General features: G+C 35.3%; 1 protein-coding gene across 1 annotated transcript; it reads left to right on the top strand.

Annotated features, from left to right (window-relative positions):
* Positions 1-139: 139 nt before the first annotated feature.
* Positions 140-21,528, top strand: LOC117409574 (fibroblast growth factor 10). Its single transcript, XM_034015833.3, has 3 exons — positions 140-1,326; positions 17,983-18,086; positions 19,796-21,528. Exons 1-3 carry the CDS (start codon positions 1,038-1,040, stop codon positions 19,991-19,993), a joined length of 591 nt encoding a protein of 196 aa, XP_033871724.3. The 5' UTR covers positions 140-1,037; the 3' UTR covers positions 19,994-21,528.
* The last annotated feature ends 1,623 nt before the right edge of the window (positions 21,529-23,151 follow it).

A 23,151-nucleotide genomic window follows, 5' to 3' on the forward strand; every position in this document is an offset into this window, starting at 1 on the left:
TTGCAAAAAGGAAACTAATTATGTCGTTCTGCTCTTCCTGACCAATGATCTGGTCTGTAGGGCTTGCCTGCAGTATGCTACTCCACTTCGCATGCAGAGGGGATAAAACACACACACTCCAAAAAAAAAGAAAAGAGAGCCGACAAGCAAGCAACCAAGCAATAGGCTCCAGGTGGCTCTCAAGCACTTCACTGCCAAAAAAACTACACTAGGAGGCAAGTCCAACAGAGAGGCTCCCAGGAGGGAGTTGGGTTCAGCACGGAAGTCAGCGAGATTAGTAAGGCATGAGTATACAACCCATGCTGGTGGCCAGCGTTTATAGGAAAAGAAGAACACTTTGAGCAATTAGCCGGGGCTGAAGTGTTGCTGCAAAGGGGTAGTGGGCAGCGATCTACTGAACTCCCTCAGAAGGAATTTTTCAACTGCACCTCATGGTTTCAGATGTCTCCTGCCAGTTAACATCCCATCTCTGGTGTAATCAGACATTATACACCAGCCTATGACCTGTTTACAACCAGGCAAGAAGAGAAAAACACACACACACACACACACACACTCCTTCTGCGTCTTCAAAGCAAACTGTTTCATAGGCTGCCAATTAGCTAAAGAGATCACATCTGTGCTGCTTCACAGAATAAATAAGGTGAGAAGAGTGACAGGACTCAGACACTTCAGAGGAGATATGCTGCGTTCAGTGTCCTGAATACTTCTTGAGGAAGCAGAACTAAAGGGGGAAAAAAAACTTCACTTCACAGAGGGGATCGCTGGACAAGTAAACCCACAGCTTCAGAGGGATTACATTTAAGGAATTAAAATAAGAAAATTGACTGAAGAAGACTTTGGAGATAAAACAAAAAAAGCACTCTGGAGGTGGTTTGTCATCTGAGTTATGGATGTTGGTGCACTTCATTCAGCACAGACCCGAGCTCACACGGAGATAACCAGCCAGAAACTATCGGCTTGCCTCTTACTTTTCCCAAGTGTTCCAGTATGTTTCTTTCTATGAGGCTTTTTCTAGTACCGAGAGCTTCAGTACAATGTGGAAATGGATACTGACAAAGGGTGCCTCAGCCTTTTCACACCTGCCTTGTTTCTTCCTGCTCTTCTTGGTCTGCTCTTTGTCCGTCACCTGCAATGACATTGGCAGAGACATGCATTCTACCGAGGTCAGCAATTCTTCCTTGGTTGTCGGGAGGCATGTGCGCAGCTACGATCACCTCCTAGGAGATGTTCGCAGGAGAAAGCTCTTCTCCTTTCACAAGTACTTTCTCAAGATTGATAAAAATGGCAAGGTCAGTGGGACGAAGAAAGAGAACGATCCATTCAGTAAGTAACTGATCCTTTCAAACCTTTTCCAGATGTTAGGAGGCTAAATATTTACACTCAAAATGATTAAGTAGAATATTTTAACACTAAAACAACTGTTTGTATATATAGATAATCCTAGTGCCTTTTGTAGTTACAATCTTATAATATGAAAACAAATGAAGTCATTTATCACATTTTGTAGTGATCTGTCTATAAAGCTAAGTTTTAAGGCACCAGTGCCACTATTTGTCTTCTGCCTTCCCTGTCGTAACTTGATACTCATGTCTGTATTGTGTTGTCTTGTAGAATATTTCCATCTACTGAAATATGTACTATATTTGAAATATTCCTTAATTACCATCTACTTGATCAGAATGACATCTTCAAAGTACTGAATACAATCTAGCACAACCTTTGTGGTACTATATAGTATATATTTCTGCTCACAATTTTTCAAACATGTGGACTACATGTGGACTAGGCTGCAATTTAGATTCAACGCTATATTGAGTCATTCAAAAATACAAATGCAGTAAGGATATTTATTTCCTTATTTTGAGTGTACTCTTGGCAGAACCCTAACAACAGTTTATCAACCAAAAGACAACTTACATGTACTATTAAAAATTGCAATGATTAATAGAACTGCATCGTTGAACATTTGTATATAATAAAACAGAAATTGTATGTCACTTTTTTTCTGTAATGGTTAGCAGTTATTTACCTTTTTATGTAGTTGTGTGTTATACTGTATATATGTTTTTCATTTATTAAGTTTATACAGTGCAACTGGTATGCTTATATATTTAAAAAATCCAGTGTAGAATTTATTCAGTTCAGTGACATTTAAAACGGATATTATGGAATACATTTTGAATCATGTTTTTATTTAAATACAATATGAATTGAGTAGAAAATGATTTGTTAGTTACATTATGCACTTACAATTGAATTGCCAACACTTCACGATCAAGTGTTACCTACAATTATGTTTATAAAATGGGTAGAAAGAGACATTTATTCTGTTTGCTGGTTACTTACCAATAACACTTGGAATGGGACAGTTGCAATATATTAAACACATTGAAGATATCTTTAACTTGGGGTTTGTAGTGAAGTAAACTAAACAAAATATAGCATAAACAGTGGCCTACTGAAGATTGTCAGGCAAGCATTTAGACTGATAAGGTGAAGAGTTAGAAGCATGTTGGTAGTAAATGATAAGGAGAAAAAAAGACTCCTGCAAATATCCAATACAAGGGCAATATGTAATTGTTATACTTGAGTAAATAAAAATGCATTATGTTGCTATTAAAGTGCATTAAATTATAATGCAACAGTTATATAGATATAATGAGTGAGTACAACATATTATATAAATCTATTCTATAACAGGTATTGCGGACTAGGTTTCTTGATTGGTATCCACAATATCAATAATTAAGCCCTTTGTCTCGGGGGGGTGGGCAGTGAAGTTACAGTATCTTGGGTAGCTGACCAGATTATTAACCCATGGGTAGGCTGGCTCCTGAGAAAATTATATTGTACCACTGGTAAATATTGCAAAGTAGATTTTGTATAGATTAAAGTTAACCACAATCTAATTATTCAGTATCGCTATTCAATGCATAGTACATGATTATGAGCGGATTATTCGGATTTCAAACAGCCCTGAAGACAAGCTATTTGGCAGGATTTGAGTATCTCCAAACCTCAACTATTTTGAGGAGGGCTATCCAAGAGGATCTCAAAACTGCACAACTGAGAAGCAAACTGTAGCACAGTATGGCTTTTTCTTCAATTATAATTTTTAAATGAATGTAAATTGTAAGAAAGGATTAGCAAAATATATTTCAGCGCAATATAACTTTGTTCAAGTTTGATGCTGTCAGTGAGCTCCTTTAAAAAAATTCTCTGTGAAAAAACATAGCAAAAAACATAACATAATAAAAGGAAAGTGTGGGTTTTGTTAATCATTTCACATCTGTGTGTGTGTATGTGTGTAATTAGAATATTGCCATAATTGTAAGATGGCCTCATGCAGTACAAATACACAGGACCATTAAGATATTGTCTTAATGCAAAGTAATTACATGGGAACTAACCTCTGCCGTGCCCATGGGGTAGCCTGTCTATAAGATTGTAGCCTATTATTGTCTTTAACCTCCAAACTTATGGGCTAGAGGGGATACATTAATGCAGAACAAAGCTAGAAATTCCTCCTGTTGTTCCAGTAGAAATGTTAAGGTACTGCCAGATCCATACACATGCTTTCCAAATGTGTACTTATTTATTTGTCTGTGTATTTATTTTTAAAGCTGTAGTTGTACTACTGTAAAGTCAGATGCCGTTTTAAAAAGTACTTGTGAAAGTGTATGGAACTTGGATGTGACTGTCATAGTAGCCAGATTCAACTAATGTAATAGTTAAATCTAAGATGAGGAAAATTGTGGAGGCGAAGCATGTTTCAGTAGGATGGGCAGGGTAACCTGACAGCTGTTTGGAGAGCAGGAGTCAGCTCAAACACTGGAACAAAGCTAAAGAATAGGTATACTGTAGCTGCCAGACCTGTTGCCTTGTATTTAAGTAGTAGATTTGGAAATTGCCTAAGCAATTAGATTATTTCATAAAGTGGCCTATTGTGTCTACATCTTTAGACAAGTATGCTACAGAGCACCACTTTGTGAGAATGGAGGGCAGTTTTTGGCTTGTGATTGTCACTGATTAGAAAGGGATTGTGGTGAATTTAATGGTGCATTTCATCTTCCAGGATTGTTGTTGTGAATAAGAATATTTGAGCTGCATATTTCTGGATTCTGTATAGTATGTAAGTATAGTATGTAAGCAAACCTTAATTCAGATTTACTCTATTTTAAATTGTTTTGATATTTTAAAGAAATACCAGCCTATATAATGTACATATAAAACACTGTACAGTGTAGAATTAAACAAATGGATTACATCAGAAAGGACTGTTTCATGAAACTGTAGCACCTTCTTCGAGTGATATTTATATATATTTATGTGTGTATATATATACAGTATGTATATATATATATATGTGTGTGTGTGTGTGTGTGTATATATATATATATATATATATATATACTTTGTTCATTACCCTTTTAACCAGTTTTCATAAACCTTTTTACCTTCCTCACCGACAGCGTTTATGATAAATAAAATTTAAAAATTTTTAAATCATTATATTTCCTTTACAGTTTTAGGGAGTATTTGTCTTGGGGTTTTATAACCTACCTGCAGTGTCAAGCTGGTTAAAACTTTGGAAAGCTATAACTTTTGACATAGTCAAGCTGTGTAGGGTTGCTTGGCTTTATTTTATCACTATTATCGTGGAAATATGTTCTGTGTGTGCAAATAAACTGTGCAATATGGAAACATACAGTAGTATCATAAGTTAATAATTCAATGTGCTCTTAGGCATAAAACACAAATCTTTATTATAAAACCCTTAGGTATTACAAAAAAAAGCACTTTGCACATATTAAGAGTGCTTAGTTTAACACTCCCATGGGTTCAAGGTTCAATTGTTCACTAGTTGCAGTTCAAAGTTCAGATGCCTCATAATCATGTTGTCAAATCCAAGTCCTGCATTTCACGGTGGCAGATCTCTCAGTTTCTCGGTCTAATGGCCTGGAGCTAAATGTGGTTTGTAACTAACTCCACTAGACTATTCTCTAGGCTCAAATGAACACTTTATACATGCTGAATTTGCATAATACTGTATTTCATTTTGTGTTTGTTACTAATCACATGATAGTTGTTCTTAAGTGTGTATTACTTCTGCATTCAAGGATATTTGACACATTTAATTTTGCTGTTTGGGCATTATATAATTGACAACTAGGGATGTGCACTGGTAACTTCTACGCCTACAATGAGTTTGTTAAAGATTTGCAATGGTAAATGTCTAATAAACTGACTGTTTCTGGGGGTAAGAAAATACCAGTGCACACCTCTAGTAGTGTTTGTTTACACTAGTCTCATTATAGAAGTTCCACCTTACTCAGGCTTGCACAGAGACAGCACCAACACGTATAAATCCTGGTGACTTACTTAATCATGTTGCATAGTCATGAGTGCAGAAACAGTAGTAAATTATGTTAAAAAGCACATATCTTAGTATAGTAACTGGATACAACATTTAGAGGGCATACAATATTATTTAATGTGATTTTATTCACCATGGTGAACAGCTCAAGCTGAAAATATGCATACAGTACTGTATGTGGTTTAAAAAACAGCCAACTGAGAAGTTTCAAAATGAACAATTTGTACACATGATGGATAGGTCAGGTATCCACCACGTGGTTCAAGTACAGCTGTTCTGGTCTTCACATAAAATATCACACAGTGTTGCCTGGCGAGATTATGCAATAGGAGAATTTGGGGTCTTAACATGTGCAGCCCAAGGGGAGTCTTAAACAAGTGCTCTTAAATTACAGTTAATGTTTCTCTTGCTTTTGGTTGCTTAATTAGCAGCATGTTTGATGTTCGATTTACTTATAATAATAACATTGATGCACCATAATCACAATCAATCTTATTTGTGAGGGAGGGTTAAACAAATAAACAGCTAAAGCAATTACATCAACCAGGTTTTTGTTCAATAGACTGCTGCTTCAACTTTCTTCAATGTTCAGCTGTCTAGTTATGTGTTAGTATTTTTACAGTCAGCGAGTACAGTTCTGTATGCTTGCCTGTATTGTCTTTCTTTTAGTCTCTAACTACTGTAAGTGGGTTTGAATCTGATAAATTGTAAGCAAAAAGCCTGCAACTCATTGTTATTGTAATTAATGCAAAGTTTTATCAATCATTAGCCCTTTAGAATTATATGTTGCTTCTGCTTATTTTCTGTCATGTAAGCACAGTACCTTTTTTACTGTTGGCTTTAATATTATAGCATTATAGAGGATTATAGAACAATTTAACAAACATTTTAGTTATCAGTGCCCAAGAAGATTTCTATCAGATATTTGATGAAGAAGAAAGGTGCTGTATAATCATGCAAACGTATGCATGGGCTTACACTTGGGCATAGGTATTTTTGTAAAATTGCTGTTAGATGTTTACATACTATATATAAGCCCATGGTCTTGTGTCTGACTATATGCACTTATTTCACGTATGATCGCACCCCACCACATAAGCTCATGTCTGTGTTATATGGTACAGGTTAGATAAAAAAAATATATACATGGATGTGGGAGAATCATCTCCAGCACACACTGAAACTTTTACCCATGTTATCTATTTTTATAGTCAATTCATAGTTTGTAGGGGTTTAGACTTCTTCACCACACATTAAAAAAAAGACATGAATGGTTGTAAATAAATAAGAGGTTATGATCAATTTGCTTCTTTTAAAATTAGACCCTGATGTCTTTATGTTTTCTTGCCTAAAGTGTACTTAAAGAAAAGCACTTAAAGAAAATGTCATTGTAAGCTGGACGCTCTCTTTTTTTACTGCCTCCAGCATATGTATTTAATTACAGTGATGGATTCTTTGTTCAGTTGTAAAAATAGTTAGTAAAACATTTTGTGCTCCTTCAAAAGGTCAAACTTCTGTTTGTTAGGCCAAGATATACAAACATACCTGTTGTTTTTATTATAATGTCATTTTTGGTAAAAAAAAAAAAAAGATATATATACAAACAACCAAAACTTTCAGAAAAGAGAAACATCTATTTGAACGTCTGCTGAGCAGTTTCTGACTAACCCATAACCTTATCCTTAAAAAGTTGTGATGTAATGCCTGCTTCTCAAATCTCCCTGCCCTTAATTTAGGTTACATTCTTTTCATTAATCATTCCTTAATGAAATGTGGTTTATTTTTGTATGCATTAGGAAAAATCACAAATCTTGACATGTTAAAAGTAGGGGTTGATTTCTAAAGAAAATAACATACCTAAAGAAGAACTGAACCCTTTGATTTGTTGAAGAGCATCCTTTTATTCATGCTTCTTGTCAACTGCAAAGATATTTTGTTTCAGCACTCGCAGGACACTGCAAATGGAGGTGAACAAACATAACCCTGCTTTATTGATTTTGTTGACCTGTATATTGACCTTAGAGGGTTCTTTCACTGCTTTTGAAGAAGAACTGGCACCTAAAGCTCATATGTCACAAGGCACTAAAACTGTCAGAATCCCACAGCAGGCCTGGAGTTGGCTTGTTATTATCCCTTGTCTATAAAGGAAACAGGCTAATCCACTAAAATGTAATGAAAGCCAGACCTGATCAAACCTGGAGTACCCCAGAGAGAGGGCTGACCCATAAGGCCCTACCTTCTTTCCTCACCTCCTTATGCACTGTTACTGACAATTAAATTGGAAACTTAGCACCGGTATTTGTACACTCACATATATCTTTCATTTCAAAAAGTGACGCAGGTGAAAAAACTGGGATTTTTTTTCTCATGGACTGCATTTTTCTACCCTTGTCACCAAGTTTGAAAGTTCAGTCTGCATATTATAAGTGTGGGAGACCAGATGTATGTATAACCTTTTGCCCTCATTATTCTAATTGGCTTCTATTTGAAACAATTTGGTGGGTCCCTGGTCAATGCAAAAGTGTAAAGGGGACTCATTTAAGGGCCTGATTTGTGATCATATATTACCTTTTCGATGTATTTATATATTTCATTGACCACTGCTTCCTTAAAAAGTGCTTGTTAATAGCAATGTTTTCTTTCAAAATTCAAATTAACGTTTAGTACCTATGGTATGTCACACAAAGTTCTTGTGTGACATTTGTCCTCAACGCATAACAAACAAATGAAAACCTCTCGATAATAATTTGACAATGCTGAAGTTATTGGACAGCCGTGGTTATTTCACTGATAAACAATCATTTGTTATTCACATAATTTTTATATTCTCCTGAAAGATTTAATACAATGTATTAAATGGCTGCACATGTCTGAACATTTCAGTTGCTTTATAGTAAGGACATTCTCAACTTAAAACATGAGGCAAGATCTTGTAATGCCACATATTAGCCACTGTTTGGCTTGTCTGCCAGTCTCCCTACCATCGAACCCATGGGGGGCCGACCTTATCTAAATTCTTCAGTTTCCTTTCCTATTTTAATCTGGTCATTATAAGCTTTTAGCTTTAATTGTTGATCTTTTTTTCTCAAGGAGAAATCTGATGTTTGTAGTAAGGCTGCTACATCTGAAGCCAGATAACCTTTTTTGTTTCAATGTGGAACTCAGTGAAATGTAGTTATATCTAATTTAACCTACTTGCTATCTTTAGATTTTGGTTGAAAAGCAAATGTCTCTCAGTGTCTGTATTACCAGTTCAGTGCTTGAATGTAACCAGTGCCTCATTATAGAATGTTATTAGCAAACTAAACCAATTGTAATGTGTGTTTTAATAGCTAAAGCTGTCCTTTCATATTGGTTTCATCAACAAGTGTTGAATCAAATGTCTTCAGTTTTGGTTTTAGATGTAACTGCCAAAGACATTCCTATTGTCTGTGGTTTTATAACAAATCAGTCAAAAATTGGTTATGACTGTATGACGTTTAATTAAGCTTGAAAAATGCCAGTGTTCAATGGATGCTATAAACTTATAAACAGTCGTGCAAACAGCACTGTCATTAAGCTGGCGAAGAGGCAGTCTGGTGTGCATACCCTGGAGACACTAATTCCTATAATAGTCTAATTGCCTGTTCTGCTCTAAAACCTCCTCTTTAGTTTTTTTTTGCCACCTATTTTCAAGTCAAGTAATTAATACTCACAAAGACCCAAACGTGTAAAACATTACATGAGATGGAAGTATCTACACTTGAAATACAACTTTAAAAAGAGTCTGCTCAGTCTGATACCCAAAACATTTTCTCTAACCCCTTACTAACACATCTCTGATAAGCACACTTGATGTTTAACCTTGTAACCTCCTGGTACAATGGAACACAAGAAAGAACCATAATATGAAGTGGTAATGTGCTTGTCATTGGATATAGCTTATTTGTGCTCATACCGTATTTATTGTGAAAGGGTTTAATTTGCAATACAATATTTTTGGTTGTCACTTTACTGTAGTTAGAAAACTCATGTTGAACCCCTTATTTTAATGTACAATAGCAACATTGCTTCTGTTAAATAAGGAATGGCTAGGAGCCAAGGACATTACAGAAACCAGAACCCCCCCTCCTAATTCTGTGCCTCTTTAACTTCAATGTAATGTAATCGCTTTCACCTCTGTTTATACATTTCATTTCAACTACATTAATAAAAATGAACATTCTATTTACATAAGTGATGCTATAAAAGAAAGAAATAACTGCTCCAGGCCAATGATTCATTTTATTCCTGAACTATGTTCAATTTTATTTTGAGTCATAAAAAGAGAATTCTAATTAGTATACCTACGTCTTTCTATGCTTTCATGTGAAACGGAACGATGTGACTCTTAGGCCATGACACAATGGTTTCCACACCACAGTGAATTCAGTTTGCTGACAGTGTTACAGTGTGAGCTTTCTGGATGTGTGATACACAGCATTACCGTCACAACCACTCTGATTCATTTACAGTCAGACTAAGCAAATATGCTTATCAAAACTGCATTAAGAATACCAGAGTGTGCCTTACCATTGCTTTATTGACAGTTACTCAGGTTCCGAAAATAAAATTCAGAACCAATTCCAGTCTAAAGACCTCTGTAAGTCTTTGGAGTGTTTGAAGGACTTTGAAAGAAAAGCTGAAGGATTAGTGGTTAGGGTTAGGGTTAGGGTTAGGGCTTTTACTACTGTAATAGTTTTCCCCGTACAAGAATGATGTGTGGTTTCATTGATTAGTATGTTAACTTAAAGCAGGTGTGAAGTACAATAGATAAAAGCGTGGAAGTCAAAATGCATAGTAAAAATAATTTACTCATATTTTAAAAAGAAAAGGCCCTCAGTTTTATATCTCCTGGGGAGCTGTTACTGAAATCTGTTGTAGTGCCATTCCTTTATGCAGCAGTTACAGAAAATCGGATTAATTCAAACAAGCTTACAGGTTTGACCACCAGCGCTTTTTGTTTTGGTTTGCATTGTTTTTTTTGTTGTTTTTTTTCTCACAAACTTTTTGCCAAACATACACAATTCCGCTGAAAGTTCAGAAAACAGTAAGCATGTGGTCCTTAAATTGATAGCGAACAGAAACCTCAGAGCAGTTCATTAATGAAGCAAAGCATGAAGAAGCAGCCCAAAAGTAAGATCTTTCATTACTGAAGAGCTACTGCTGTGCAGTTTGATTATATGATTATATAGTAGATCAGCTTACCAGCAATGAATGAGAACATGCAGTAGTTCACATATTTTTAAAAGCAATTCACTTTTATGTTTTATGGACAAAAATGAGAAAACCCTACAATGCTGTACAGCCACCATGGGCAGCCAGGAAAGCAGATGTTTTTATTGTTTAATTGATATCTGACCATTTCACAATGATTACTACTGACATGCAACAGATTATATAATACAAGTCAGGGATTCCATTTCCTTCACAAATCAGAGAAAGTATTTAAAACAAACCCATCCAATCCCTGTGAATTATCCCTCTACCCATAAATCTTTGCATGTGGTCAGATGTTGAATTCTCATATGGCAAATGTTTTTAAAGGCAGTTCCCGCCAGACTGTTGTTAATCAAAAAACAGCAATTTTGGTTAACAGATTTAATGGAGCCCTGATGCCTGGAGAGCAGTGTTTAATAAAACCATGCTTTACATATAGTAGGAATAATTATTTATTAAAACACATAATTGATAGGTAATGAAAAGTCACCTTGCAGTAAGGTAACAGTTAGATAAAAATTGGTTTAATACTATTCTGAGTATTTTTCCTGATCCTTGATTGACTGACTCATTATGTTTGCATAATGGAATGTCATTTAATTGTGTTTTTCCTGAAACATGTTTACAAATTGCACTCACCTACTGCAGTAGAGAGATATGCTTCCACAATATGCATAATTCATGACTATTTAACAAAGAATTCTTAGGACTGAAGCATATCAGTGAGCCATGGAAAGCTGAGGGCCCAGATACAGTACAATGGTTGTTAGGTTAGTTTGAAAACAGATTGCATCGCTCTTAACTACAATGTGTATGTGTGGAAGGAAGGCTTATCGTAATCTATCGAGGTGAACCATGTGAAACAGGAGCAAGGGCATTTCTGTAAGAATCCTTACTTTAGGCCATTCCCATCTTAACTGCTGGTAAGTCTAATGAACAGGAATTGGGACTGTTATAACAAAGTCCAGTGAATCATCAAAGGTAATAAAAGCAGGACCAGACCATAGCAGCATCTGGGAGTAAAGTTTTAAGGAGCAGGCAGGAATGTGTACTAATTATTGCATTGTTAATATGTTACATGTGTCGGAAAGGAGAGATGGTGTGACTTAGCACAGGCAGCAGAGGCTTAGCCAGTAGCCCTGGATTGTATCCATCACAGATTCTATATTAAACCTCCAGCTGTTTTATTGTTTTCTAACACTTTCCCATGCAAGACCCAGTAGCCTGGCTGACCATCTACTTTGCAGAATTTCTGGATTTGTATTTAAAAGAGGACTTTTCATTATTGCTATATATGAGTTACAGTACATCATTGGAGTGCACATGCCCTGCATATCTACTGTCACTGCTTTCAGGGGAATATTCAATTTGTTCAGACTTTTGCTATGCTGTGTCTGCATGTAATATATTCTGGGGTGTAAAATTAAATTGTCTTTCTGTTACCACGTGAGTTGGCAGTTTACAATGAATTTCTGTCACAATGCATACAGGGTATAAACAGGCAGAATAAGTGTATGTGCCTCTTTATTTCAGAAGAGCTTTGGATAATTTTATGCAAATTCAGATTTTCCTACACTTTGGGCAGATGACTATCTAAACTGTTAGTAATACAAAATAAAACCAATGCAGAGTCATCTGTGTTTGTCACTAATCCATTTGGTAGATTTGTTTTGGAGATTTTAGAGCAGGCCAAATTGAGCTGCATTTTTACTTTGTTAAGGCTCTCATTCTTTATGTCTGATGAAGCTTAGTTTATATGCCATCTCTGTTAATCAGGATAAGATCTAATCTTACCCAAAAGCTGTGTTTCCTTTACAGGTACAGGTATGCTGATCGTGCATGTTTGAATGAGTGTGAGAGATTTGGTGATTTAAATGAGAATCATATGGGTCATTCTAAAACTGCAATACTAATCATACCAATCAATGAAAATTCTATTAGAATGGGGAACCTTGGATGTTACTTTAAAACAGTTGTATTTGTTTTTCTGGTCAGTCTAAACAAGAGATTAAAGTACAGCTCTTTAATGGAACACAAACCAAACTTCTGCAGAACATCAGGCTCATGACAACTGGTTACATCCTCTTCTTAGTGATAGGCATCAGATAAAGAGACATTTGTGTGGTGGAAAGGCTAATCCTTTACACCAAAGGTGACTTTGACACAGTCCTAGAGGCATGCACAGATTACCTGCTTGGTTTAATGTACCAGTACAGAACACATGAACCAAACAATTGAGAAAAAGGAGTCTATATTGAGGAGAGTCTTTAAATCTCATAACAATAACAACATTTCTCATTATGAGGGATGAATTAAGAGCTGAAAGTAAGTGATTGGATATTATTGTCATTTGATGGTAAAGTAGTTGAAGGGTAAACAAGCTTATGTGTCAGACAAGTCTGCGTGTCTTTACACCCTTGTGTCCAAATCACACAATCATCTTCACAATTGGTACTAATTGTGTGCAGGCTGGATTGTCTTGTCATCCTAGGGCAGGGTCAGAAAACTTTGGCAGAGGAATTTGTGGAAGCTTTCCCGTCTGCTGGCCGTGTTGTTTTGGCTTTGTGGATAAACAGAGGATGTTAGTTCCAGGGCGTTCAGTTTGGATTCTTTCACAAGGTTCATCCCTCACACAAAAATGGAAAAAGGCAACATTATAAACACTAGCTAAAAGTAAAAATATTGGTAAAGGGTTAATACCATATGCCTACATACCTCTGTATTCAATCAAAGTTTCCCCCGAACAAACTTTATTCACAGCACAAAACAGTGACTAATTAAAAAAATAGGACATTGGGGTTTTTTTTGCTTAGAATGAATATAACATAAGATTTGAAAAGCACAGGAGATCAAAATAAAAACAAAAGTAAACACGTAAATAAATAAGAATTATAGCTTTTAAAGTGAAAACCATGAAAAGATTATGGAGAGTCATGCCTTCACTTATTGCCTGTGCTGAAGAGTTAATCAAAACCTGTTTTATCCAGATGCAGGAAAACTTATATAACGAGTGCAGCCCCTAAAGCTACAGAATCACCCCTCTGCTGCTTCATTAATCACAAGAGCCTTTGAGCTAAAGGCCAGCGGATACCAGATCAAAGGTGCAAGTCACTGTCATTATCAGCCAATGCAAAGTCAACAAAAAATGAAATTTGAATCAGTAATCTGCTCTGTTTATTACATAGCCGTTTGTAAAAGTAATTGAAAAGGCATGCCAATCAATAGAACAGGCTTCAGAGCAGCACAGGAGATCTGGTCAGTTCCCAGGCCTGTTAGTACTAGTCAGGGGAAGCAGACACCCCCCACAGTTTACACTCAACTAACCTCTCCTGTTAGCACACACAAAATGATTGGGAATAGCTGTGTGCAGAAGGTTGCTTCTAATGAGAAACTCAGGTAGACAAACCTTGATGCATCATGCACTGTGCTTCTCGATCAAATACATGCATACTGCATTTTAGATATGTTTATTGTTCTTCTTCCTAAACAACTGTAGAATATAAGTGGGAAAGTCTTGCAAAACTGCATGCACTGTACAAAAAAAAAAGAAATGGGGTCATCCAACCATTTTTGCACATAAACAAGTATAACGTGTTAGGTCTCTCCCAGGAGAAGACCTTTTCATGTAAAACTTGTAACCTCTTAATCCTGTGTTTGTTTTAGTGTGGTTGTGATGCACAGTATTTGTTTTAGGTTACCAGTATCCAGTAACATATTCCAGCAAGCAATTATACTGAAGATAGAAGTTTCTGATATTATACTTCTGACTATGATACTAGCCATGAGAACTAATGAGTTTATCACAGCATAACCAGTGTAAAATGAAGTACCCTTGTTGTGACTGATCTTTACTGGAGTGGCCACTGATTAAATAAGGCGCCAATTAGTCCCAGTTTTGACTGTTATTGTGAATGTTTGGAGACCACCTCCCAAAAACAGATTGAAATAATGTCTACCAAACTGGGCTGGATTTGATTAGACAAAGGGTAAATGTTTATACTGTATATCTCAGTGCCACCCAGACCTTTTATGTGTATTACGTATTTATTTTACTTTTTAAAAATATTTAAGATTAAGAAAGTTTGCGAAGCTCTGTAAAGGTGTTCTTAAAAGAAAACTGGAATATTTCACCAAAAGGGAACTGTCTGCACTGCAGTTTAAACAGTGCAACACGTCATTGACAAACATTGCTTATTGGGACTTCAACTCTGTGTGGCTTCACCCATTCAGTGAAGTGTCAGAATAGCTTGTGCTTGAGTTCAAAGTTAGGCGGAAGTTTTGTTGCAATTTAAACCTTTTGTAGCAGTCATGCCTTTCAACTCCCAAAACAGACAGGCAAAGGTAGGGGGAAAATGCCTTGCTGACAGTTTAAATACCACATCAAAGCATTAAGAAGTAAAGCGTCTAGGACAGGTGCTTTCTGCGGCCTGGACTATATCTCATTTTAAAATCTCAGACTCCAGCAACAACATCTTGTCTAAGATATTACTAGAGAAAGGGTTCTGTTCTTACATTCAGCAGAATCAGGTTGTCCCGCAAGCTTTTTATACAATCCTTTTGTTGCCTGAATCCTGGTATCTTTGATCAGTAAGGACTCAGTAATCTCCCACCATCTTTCAGTCATCTCATTTCAACTCTCCTCCTCTTCTGTACTCTTGTTCTTAAACCTCGGGCTTGGGAGGGGGAGGCTATTGATTTACATCTCCAGTGATACAGGGAACAAGATATGTTAGGAAACTCTGGAGCGTCGGAAAGAACTCTCTAATCTCCCAGAAAATAGACTCTAATCCTCATGCATTGCATTCACGGTATAAATAAACAAGTATGCAACAATCCCATTATACATGGTGGAGTAATTTCCCTGTTTTTTTTTTTCTTTTAAGAAGACAAAAAGACAATTTTGATGAACAGTACGTCATCAAACATGTACATGATAAATTCAGCATGATATATAAAAAAAGTACTAATACTAATATATATATATATATATATATATATATATATATATATATATATACTGTAAATATCCTCCTGTTGTCTGCTCTCGTACACATTTACGACAACTTAAACATCAACACGTTTGCATGAGCATGGTTTAACTAAAACTAAAACATTTGCTCATCCAAATTCTAGTAGGAGATTTCCCCAGAATTGTAGAAACAAAAATAATGAATTTTAGGATTCTCTTTCCTAATTGCATACAGAGTACAATGCATATACTTTCTATTTTAGATATACCATGTTTGGAAAACAGTGTATTTCTTTTCTTACTATATGCCAGCAATAAAAACCAATATGAAATGCTTTTTTTTTTAAAATTCACTGTAATTAGTTATAATTAGGGATCTTTATCGAAAGATGGTCTTTATATACTGTACATATGTTTTAACATGAGCTATACAGGGAATTGTACATTGGGAGTGGTCAATAGAAACCAGTGATCTTTCTTTACAAGTGCTTTTGTGTCTATATTATCAGAAGAAATTATTCCTGTTTGCCATTGCCAATACTGCTGCACTGTTAATGACAAATTTGTATCCGTCATGTAGGTAGATCAAATTATATATTCAAAACAGTATAGTATTTGGTAAATAGATGCTCCTAGTCTCCAAATGTCTCATTGGTTTATTCAAAAGAATATGGCCAACAAGGCCCGGGAACGAATGCAGTATTTACTAGATGTGTGGCAAGGTGAAAGGTGCAACAGCTAACAGATCCCGATTTCCCATCTGGATTAGTCAAACTCTGGTGATTTTAAGGTCAGGCTTAATTAGAGAATAGGACCCAGAGGCCTTGACCTTACCAGAAGTCTAAGTTGAAGGCCAAGGGATTGTGTAGGGAGTAATACAATACACATGTTAGAACAGGAAGCAGCTGCCACTACTCTTCTTCAGCACACTTTATAAGGGTCCAGTAAAACACATCCTTCTCACAGGGTTCAGAAGGGGATATGAGGATATGGCCTAAAGAAGAGGTTGCCCAACTAAATAAGCTGTAACTGTGTTAAAAGCAGACAGCAAAGGCAATTAAGTTCTGATCAAAGAACTGTCTTAGACCCTTTTTTTAAGACATTGTAAAAATTACACTGGCCAGGATGTGGCAACTGTACACTCAGTCATGAGGAAGAAAGAACCAAACTTGTATTGCGTCAATATTGTCTAGGATAAAAACTGTGGTGTTCAATAAACACACTGGGCAGTCAAAGGCCACCATGTTACAACCAGTAAGGTGATGTATTTCATGAGTTCAGATAAAACAACAAGTTGAGTCACAGTAGGCAGTTTTCTCTCTCTGTTGTCTGGTTTATCATCAAAACGAAATGTTACAAAATTATTTTGAACAGAGTGTGATTTTAATTAAGGCAATAATGGTTTTAATGTCTGAGTTGCTGTTTTCAGACAGTTGGAAGTCAAGTGAGGATATTCCTGTCATGCTTATCAGAGATATGAGTAGAAAATCATATGGGGCATTGAAAAATATGCAATTACAGTGTGTGTGGTCAAGTAAGACTAACTGTAATTGTATTTAACAGAGCTACAGCTGTCAACAAATAATATGCGATCTTCTGTAAAACCCTAATGTGATGTGCATTGTATTTACTCGAAACCCCAGAGGACATGGCATTATTTTCTTTAAGTGACTAAAGCCATTATTGCCTAGTTTGTGTCATTTCCCATGGCTCAAACTATTTCTAAGGCATACAAGGATCACCTTGTCAGACCTGACAAAGCCCTCCTAAATATCAAATACAATGTCATGTCATCATCGTATTATTTGCTTAATGCTGAATCTTGCTTTTTTAAACAATGTCACAATATAACAAAATTATAGGATATATGCCTTTTGAAAAAAATATTAAAACCTGTCACAAAAGCACATTTGAAATACTGAAGAAAAGAAATTTTAGACACCCAAAAGAAAAAAAAAGCATCACATATCATATTACTTTGCATTTTGTCAAGGGACTTAATATCCCCATATCTTGGATTAGACAATAAAGCATGCAACGTAAAACCAGATTATTTATATAAAACAATCTCTTTCGCCTGAGGTTTTATTTTTAATTTTTTTTATTTTTTTATGTGACATTATAGGTACCCTTTCTCTGCAATAGAGTATGGGTCTGGATGAAACATTCGTACTCTACATAGATTTATAATTACTATAATGAATACATAGAACATAGTACGTAGAACTATAATTACTGTAACAATGCTATGTTGGGAACCAGTGAAGTTACCTGGGATTTATCTGCTCTATGACTCTCATGCCATAGAGATCCTTAAACTATTAAAATGTTCCAGTTTTATGTAAAACTGTTCTCCATACAGTATTTCCATTTTTTCAAATTTCTTTCATTGCAGGTATACTGGAGATAAAATCAGTGGAGGTTGGTGTTGTTGCAATCAATGCCATGAACAGCAATTATTACTTAGCAATGAACAAGCAGGGGAAGATATATGGAGCAGTAAGTATGACTTCTTTCATTGAAACTGTTAGGTGCTGACGTGATTCACCTATGGGAATCTAGTGGGACAGTATAACTGCCATTGTTGTATGCATAATATAATATGTATTATAATTTGTATAAAATGATAAACTATGCTGCTCATCCTAGATTAATATTATTGTTGTTGTTGCTGTTGTTGTTGTTGGTGGTGTTATGAACAACAACAATAATAACACTAATAATATAATACTAATAATAATACTACTAATAATAATGCCTTTAATTAATTGAGGTGTGAGGGTTAAATGTGGCACTGTGTGTTTTTACATCTGTCGTTGGGCAATGCAGCAGAGAAAAGAGTGGGGGGGGGGGGGGAATATAGACTAATAGCTGAACTAGCATATCTGGGCATACCACTGTCACCGTGGTATGTATATATGTATTTAAGGTCACCACAGTCTTTTAAAAAAAAGTGCATTGTATGCATTGAGGCAGCTTTAACAACACAATAGAGACTTGTTTTAACATGTCTACGCTGCCTCAATCTTCTTATAGACTGTAATGGTAACATTCCCTCTAGTTATCTGACAAATATGACAGAATGGGATTATAAATGTGTGTATAGCGATTGGCAGAAGTCACTGTCAGGGAAGTGTGATTGTCTTTTCATATAACAATCATTTCTCTAAAATAATATAATAAATATTAATAATGAAAAAAAAAAATCTAGTAATACAAGTTGTTTTACATAGAAACCAGAACATGTTTGATCTTGGATTGGGTTAACTGTTAGATACAATTACTAGTGTATCGGTTTACTAATGTTTCAGTAAGTACTGTATTTTGTAAGCCTACTCCATGGTTCCAATCTACTTAGTCACAGGTCTGAAACTACAGGATTATTTCATGTTTGAGAAGAAGTCAGATGTTTAGCCCCTATAAAACAACATTGTCGGGTTATTATGAACAGTTCCACACCATTGCACTTGAATAATCCTCCATTTGAAAAATAGATTCAAAAGAAGCGCAGCTGTACTCAGCAAGTGCGCACTCAAAACTGAAAAGAATTTCTCAAAAAATTAAAGAGCTACTCCCACATACGCATGCAATGCTGGTACTGTTTCCATTCAGAGTCGTAGAAAAGTGGGTGTCTGTCAATGCTTTTTAAGGTTTTTGAAGGGTCATTATCATGTCTGTATTACAAAACAGTTAAAAGTTATCTAAACCTCTCTTCAGCTGTTACACTTTTCTTCCAAAATGTAGAAATCACTAATCAAGAGTAGCGACAGTAAAAGTAAAAAACAAATTGCAAAAGAAGAGCTAAATTCATTAGGTCTATGTTAAATTCACATCTCTCTTCAGACTATTTTTTGCTATCTATAAGGAGAAAGAATGGTATGTTCTTATTTCTCAAAGGCAGTCTTAAAGATAACTTAGATTGTTACAAATCATGACATTTACATTGACCGTTCCTGTCTGTTTCAGTTGGTGAACAAAAATCAACCCTGCCAGTACTAACTGAGGTTCCATTACTGTTGAATTTATAATTATATTTAGTATTAGTATATGAATTCTTTCAGCATTGCCCACCTGTATACAGTTCTAGTAAAGATACTGTAACTCAAAACAAGCTTTCTGAGTTTTGACAATATCTGTGTCACCGGTGGCTGCAGACAGTGGATATCATGTGTATTCAAATGTGTATTTTCTTTTTTTTTCTTTTAAAGAAAGAGTTTGGTGTTGACTGCAAACTGAAAGAAAGAATAGAAGAAAATGGGTACAATACATACGCCTCGTTGCAGTGGAAGAACAAAGGCAAGCAAATGTTTGTGGCTTTAAACGGCAAAGGTTCTCCAAAGAAAGGCCAGAAAACACGAAGAAAAAACACTGCAGCACACTTTCTTCCCATTGTGGTGCCACTGTAGATATGGATTCGTTCAGGGAATGCTGCTGCACTGAAAAGAGATGGAACTATCAGGCTCACTTTAAACTTTTATTTTAAAAAGATGGCAACGAAGGCACTATTCAAACACAAGGACATGTCTAGACCTCCAGCAGTGACACTGCAGATGTGTCCCTATTTTTGTTTTTATCAAAACAAGCCCTTTAAACTCCTACATAATTGTAATTGGCACAGGAGGTACTTTTTAAGGTGATCTTTACCGAATCATTTAATCAAAGAATGGATAAAAGGAAATGGGATGGAAGATATTTCCAACACAGAATATATTGATAATCTTTGCGATACTGCTAGAAGGAAACGACACATTCTAATCGTATTATGTTATATGACCTTTGGGAGGAGTCATTTTTTATGGCATACTAACTCATATCAAAGACTTTAAATGCACTCTCAAGCCTAATGATCCAATTGAACAGTTAGACACGCAAACATTTACTGGAAGCACTTGGGTCAGACGCAATAACAATGGGCTTCAGGAATGACACGAACGAAGAATGGACAGGATTTAGAAATATAAACATTATAGTTTAAACTACTCTAACAGAATGAGTGCTACTGGTATGCTAAGCTTGTTCTTCATTCCTTTCTAATCCTTTCTTAATAAATTATTTATTTTATATGATATTAAGAACAAAACTTAACATTGTCCTGTGGAGATGTTAACTACAGTTTGAGAAACTGAAAATAAAAATAAAAATGTAAATACACTATACTATCACACCAAAAATATGTCCTTTTGTTGTATCATATATTTAGAAAGCACTGATTTTAACTTATTGTACATTTTAACAGTGAGGCAAGTTTTTTTTTCTAAAGACGGGGATTAAGGCATGCGTTCAATGAAAGCAAAAAATTGGCATGTACAGCAGCATAATGTGGCACTATCAAAACATAACTGACAGGTGCCCACATTAAATTGTGGCTAAGCATCTGAAATTTCACACTCTACAGGATTAACCTGTTTTCTTTCTTTTTCCCACTGCATATAGACAGTGTATGAATCCTGGCGCATTAGAGCCCATCGCAGGTTCATTTTGATCAATGAGATGCTACATATTCACTTTGTATTCCATTAAAAGTTACTGCATTAAGGCTCTTTAGAGTGTCAATAGCAAAATAATAATAATAAAAAAAAAAGGTTCAAGTAGTAGATTAATATTATTTTGTTATGAATACACTAAATGATAAGTCTATGAGATTATATTGATGCGCTGTTTGTCTTCATAATTTTTGCTGTGAATGTCAGTTTTATTTTTATTGTTTGGAAACTGTATTATTTTGGTACAGAGCTGTCATTTGGGAGAGTCAGTTATATTTAAGTTTAACCTCTTGGATTGCTGGTTTTGTTTGATCCCTTATAAGTTATTATTATGCAATGTCTAGCCAGCACTTCCCTTGTCATCTTGTCATTGAATATGAAATCTAAATAAAATGTTTCCCCTTGTGAAAAATAGAATGGTTGAGTCATTCTATTTGGTTTCTTAAATAAAGTTGGATGTTTCCCACAATGTGTTTTGGTCTGGAAAATTGAATTCAGCAATATGCAGGTTATCATATACAAACATTATCAATTATCATTCAGAACAACTGAAGATATAACTCTTTCCCCTTCAGCGGTTTTGAAATACAGTAGCTGTCTGCATCAACTACACAAAGTTTTGAACAAAATATGGTATACAGCAGTCTGTTATTGTATTTTATAGGGACCAGTGTTCCAAAGGGGTGGCATGGAAAAGTCTTTCACTCTCATTTTCTTCTTGTGTCATAAAAGGCTTCAACTAATATTCTATAGAAACCACTAGATGAGAAACAATTGCCATGTGGTAACATTGTTTTATCTATTTTTTAAAATTAAATTGCTGTCTGTTATATAATAGCAATCAAATGCTTTATATTCTTGCATGTTCATCCAGTTTGTACAACTGATGGTGTTGTCAAAATACATAATAACAAGTAATAACAACTTTACACCAACTTGCAGCAAACTGAAGAATCAAAAAAAGAAAATAAACAAATCCTCAAATTACAGTACAACACACAAATAAACTTAAAGGCCCACATTTGTTTCTTGCTAGAAATGTTCAAAAAAATTGCTCATTCTGTCACAGCACAAAATAAAATCACAAGCCAAACTACATATCTCATATGTGTGCCTGAATCACACTAAAATTATTGTATGCAGTATCAAGGAACATAACACCTGGGAGACAATAGGGGTGACATTTCTTTTTCTATTCTTTAATTTCAGTTTCATGGGGGAAAAAAAAAACTTTAAGAAAACTCAGTCAATAAATAACTCAATCAATAAATGAACTTTTGCATAATTGTCCTCTAGATATAAAAGGTTCTCTGCTTCCTTCCCTGTGTTTCAATTAAAGCTGGCCCTTTTCTCCTTTGCCTCGGTGCTTTTGCAAAAGACTTAAATTGATACCTTACATAAGAAAAAAATGTAAAGTGTCATCATTTAATACTTATGTTGTTTTTTTACAATCAACTACTGGTCCTTAAAGAGTAAGTAGCAGGGTTCCAAAAATATAGCGTTACACGTCCCCACGTGTTGCTACAACTGTTTAAATAACATGCCTGTAATTTTTCTTTCATTGTTAACATCCTAACAACTTTTTACACTTATAACTTGATTTAAACTCTGCTTCAAAACTTTTTTCAAAATGGCCGCTCAAGTGCACTGGGGTTTGAGATCTGTCTCTAAATCACTGCAGGAAGAGCGATTAAAATATATATATATATATATATATATATATATATATATATATATATATATATATATATATATATATATATATATATATATTTAATTAACAAGTGCTCTGGCTTTCTGTTCAGTATCACATCATGGATCGTTATTGCTGTGTTACCTGTTTGACAATGTGGGCAATAATCCTTACACTATCAGTGCACTGGAGCGGCCATTTTGAAAAGAGCTTTGCAACAGGGTTTAAAGTGTAAAAAGTTGTCAGGATGTTAACAATGAAAAGAAAAATTACAACTATGTTATTTAAACAGTTGTAGCAACATGTGGGGATGTATAACACTATATTTTTTGGAACCCTGCTGCTTACTCTTTAAAGGGTTATTACACCAGTTCCTACCTTTGTCTGA

The sequence above is a fragment of the Acipenser ruthenus genome, chromosome 2, assembly GCF_902713425.1.
Source record: "Acipenser ruthenus chromosome 2, fAciRut3.2 maternal haplotype, whole genome shotgun sequence".
NCBI lineage: Eukaryota > Metazoa > Chordata > Actinopteri > Acipenseriformes > Acipenseridae > Acipenser > Acipenser ruthenus.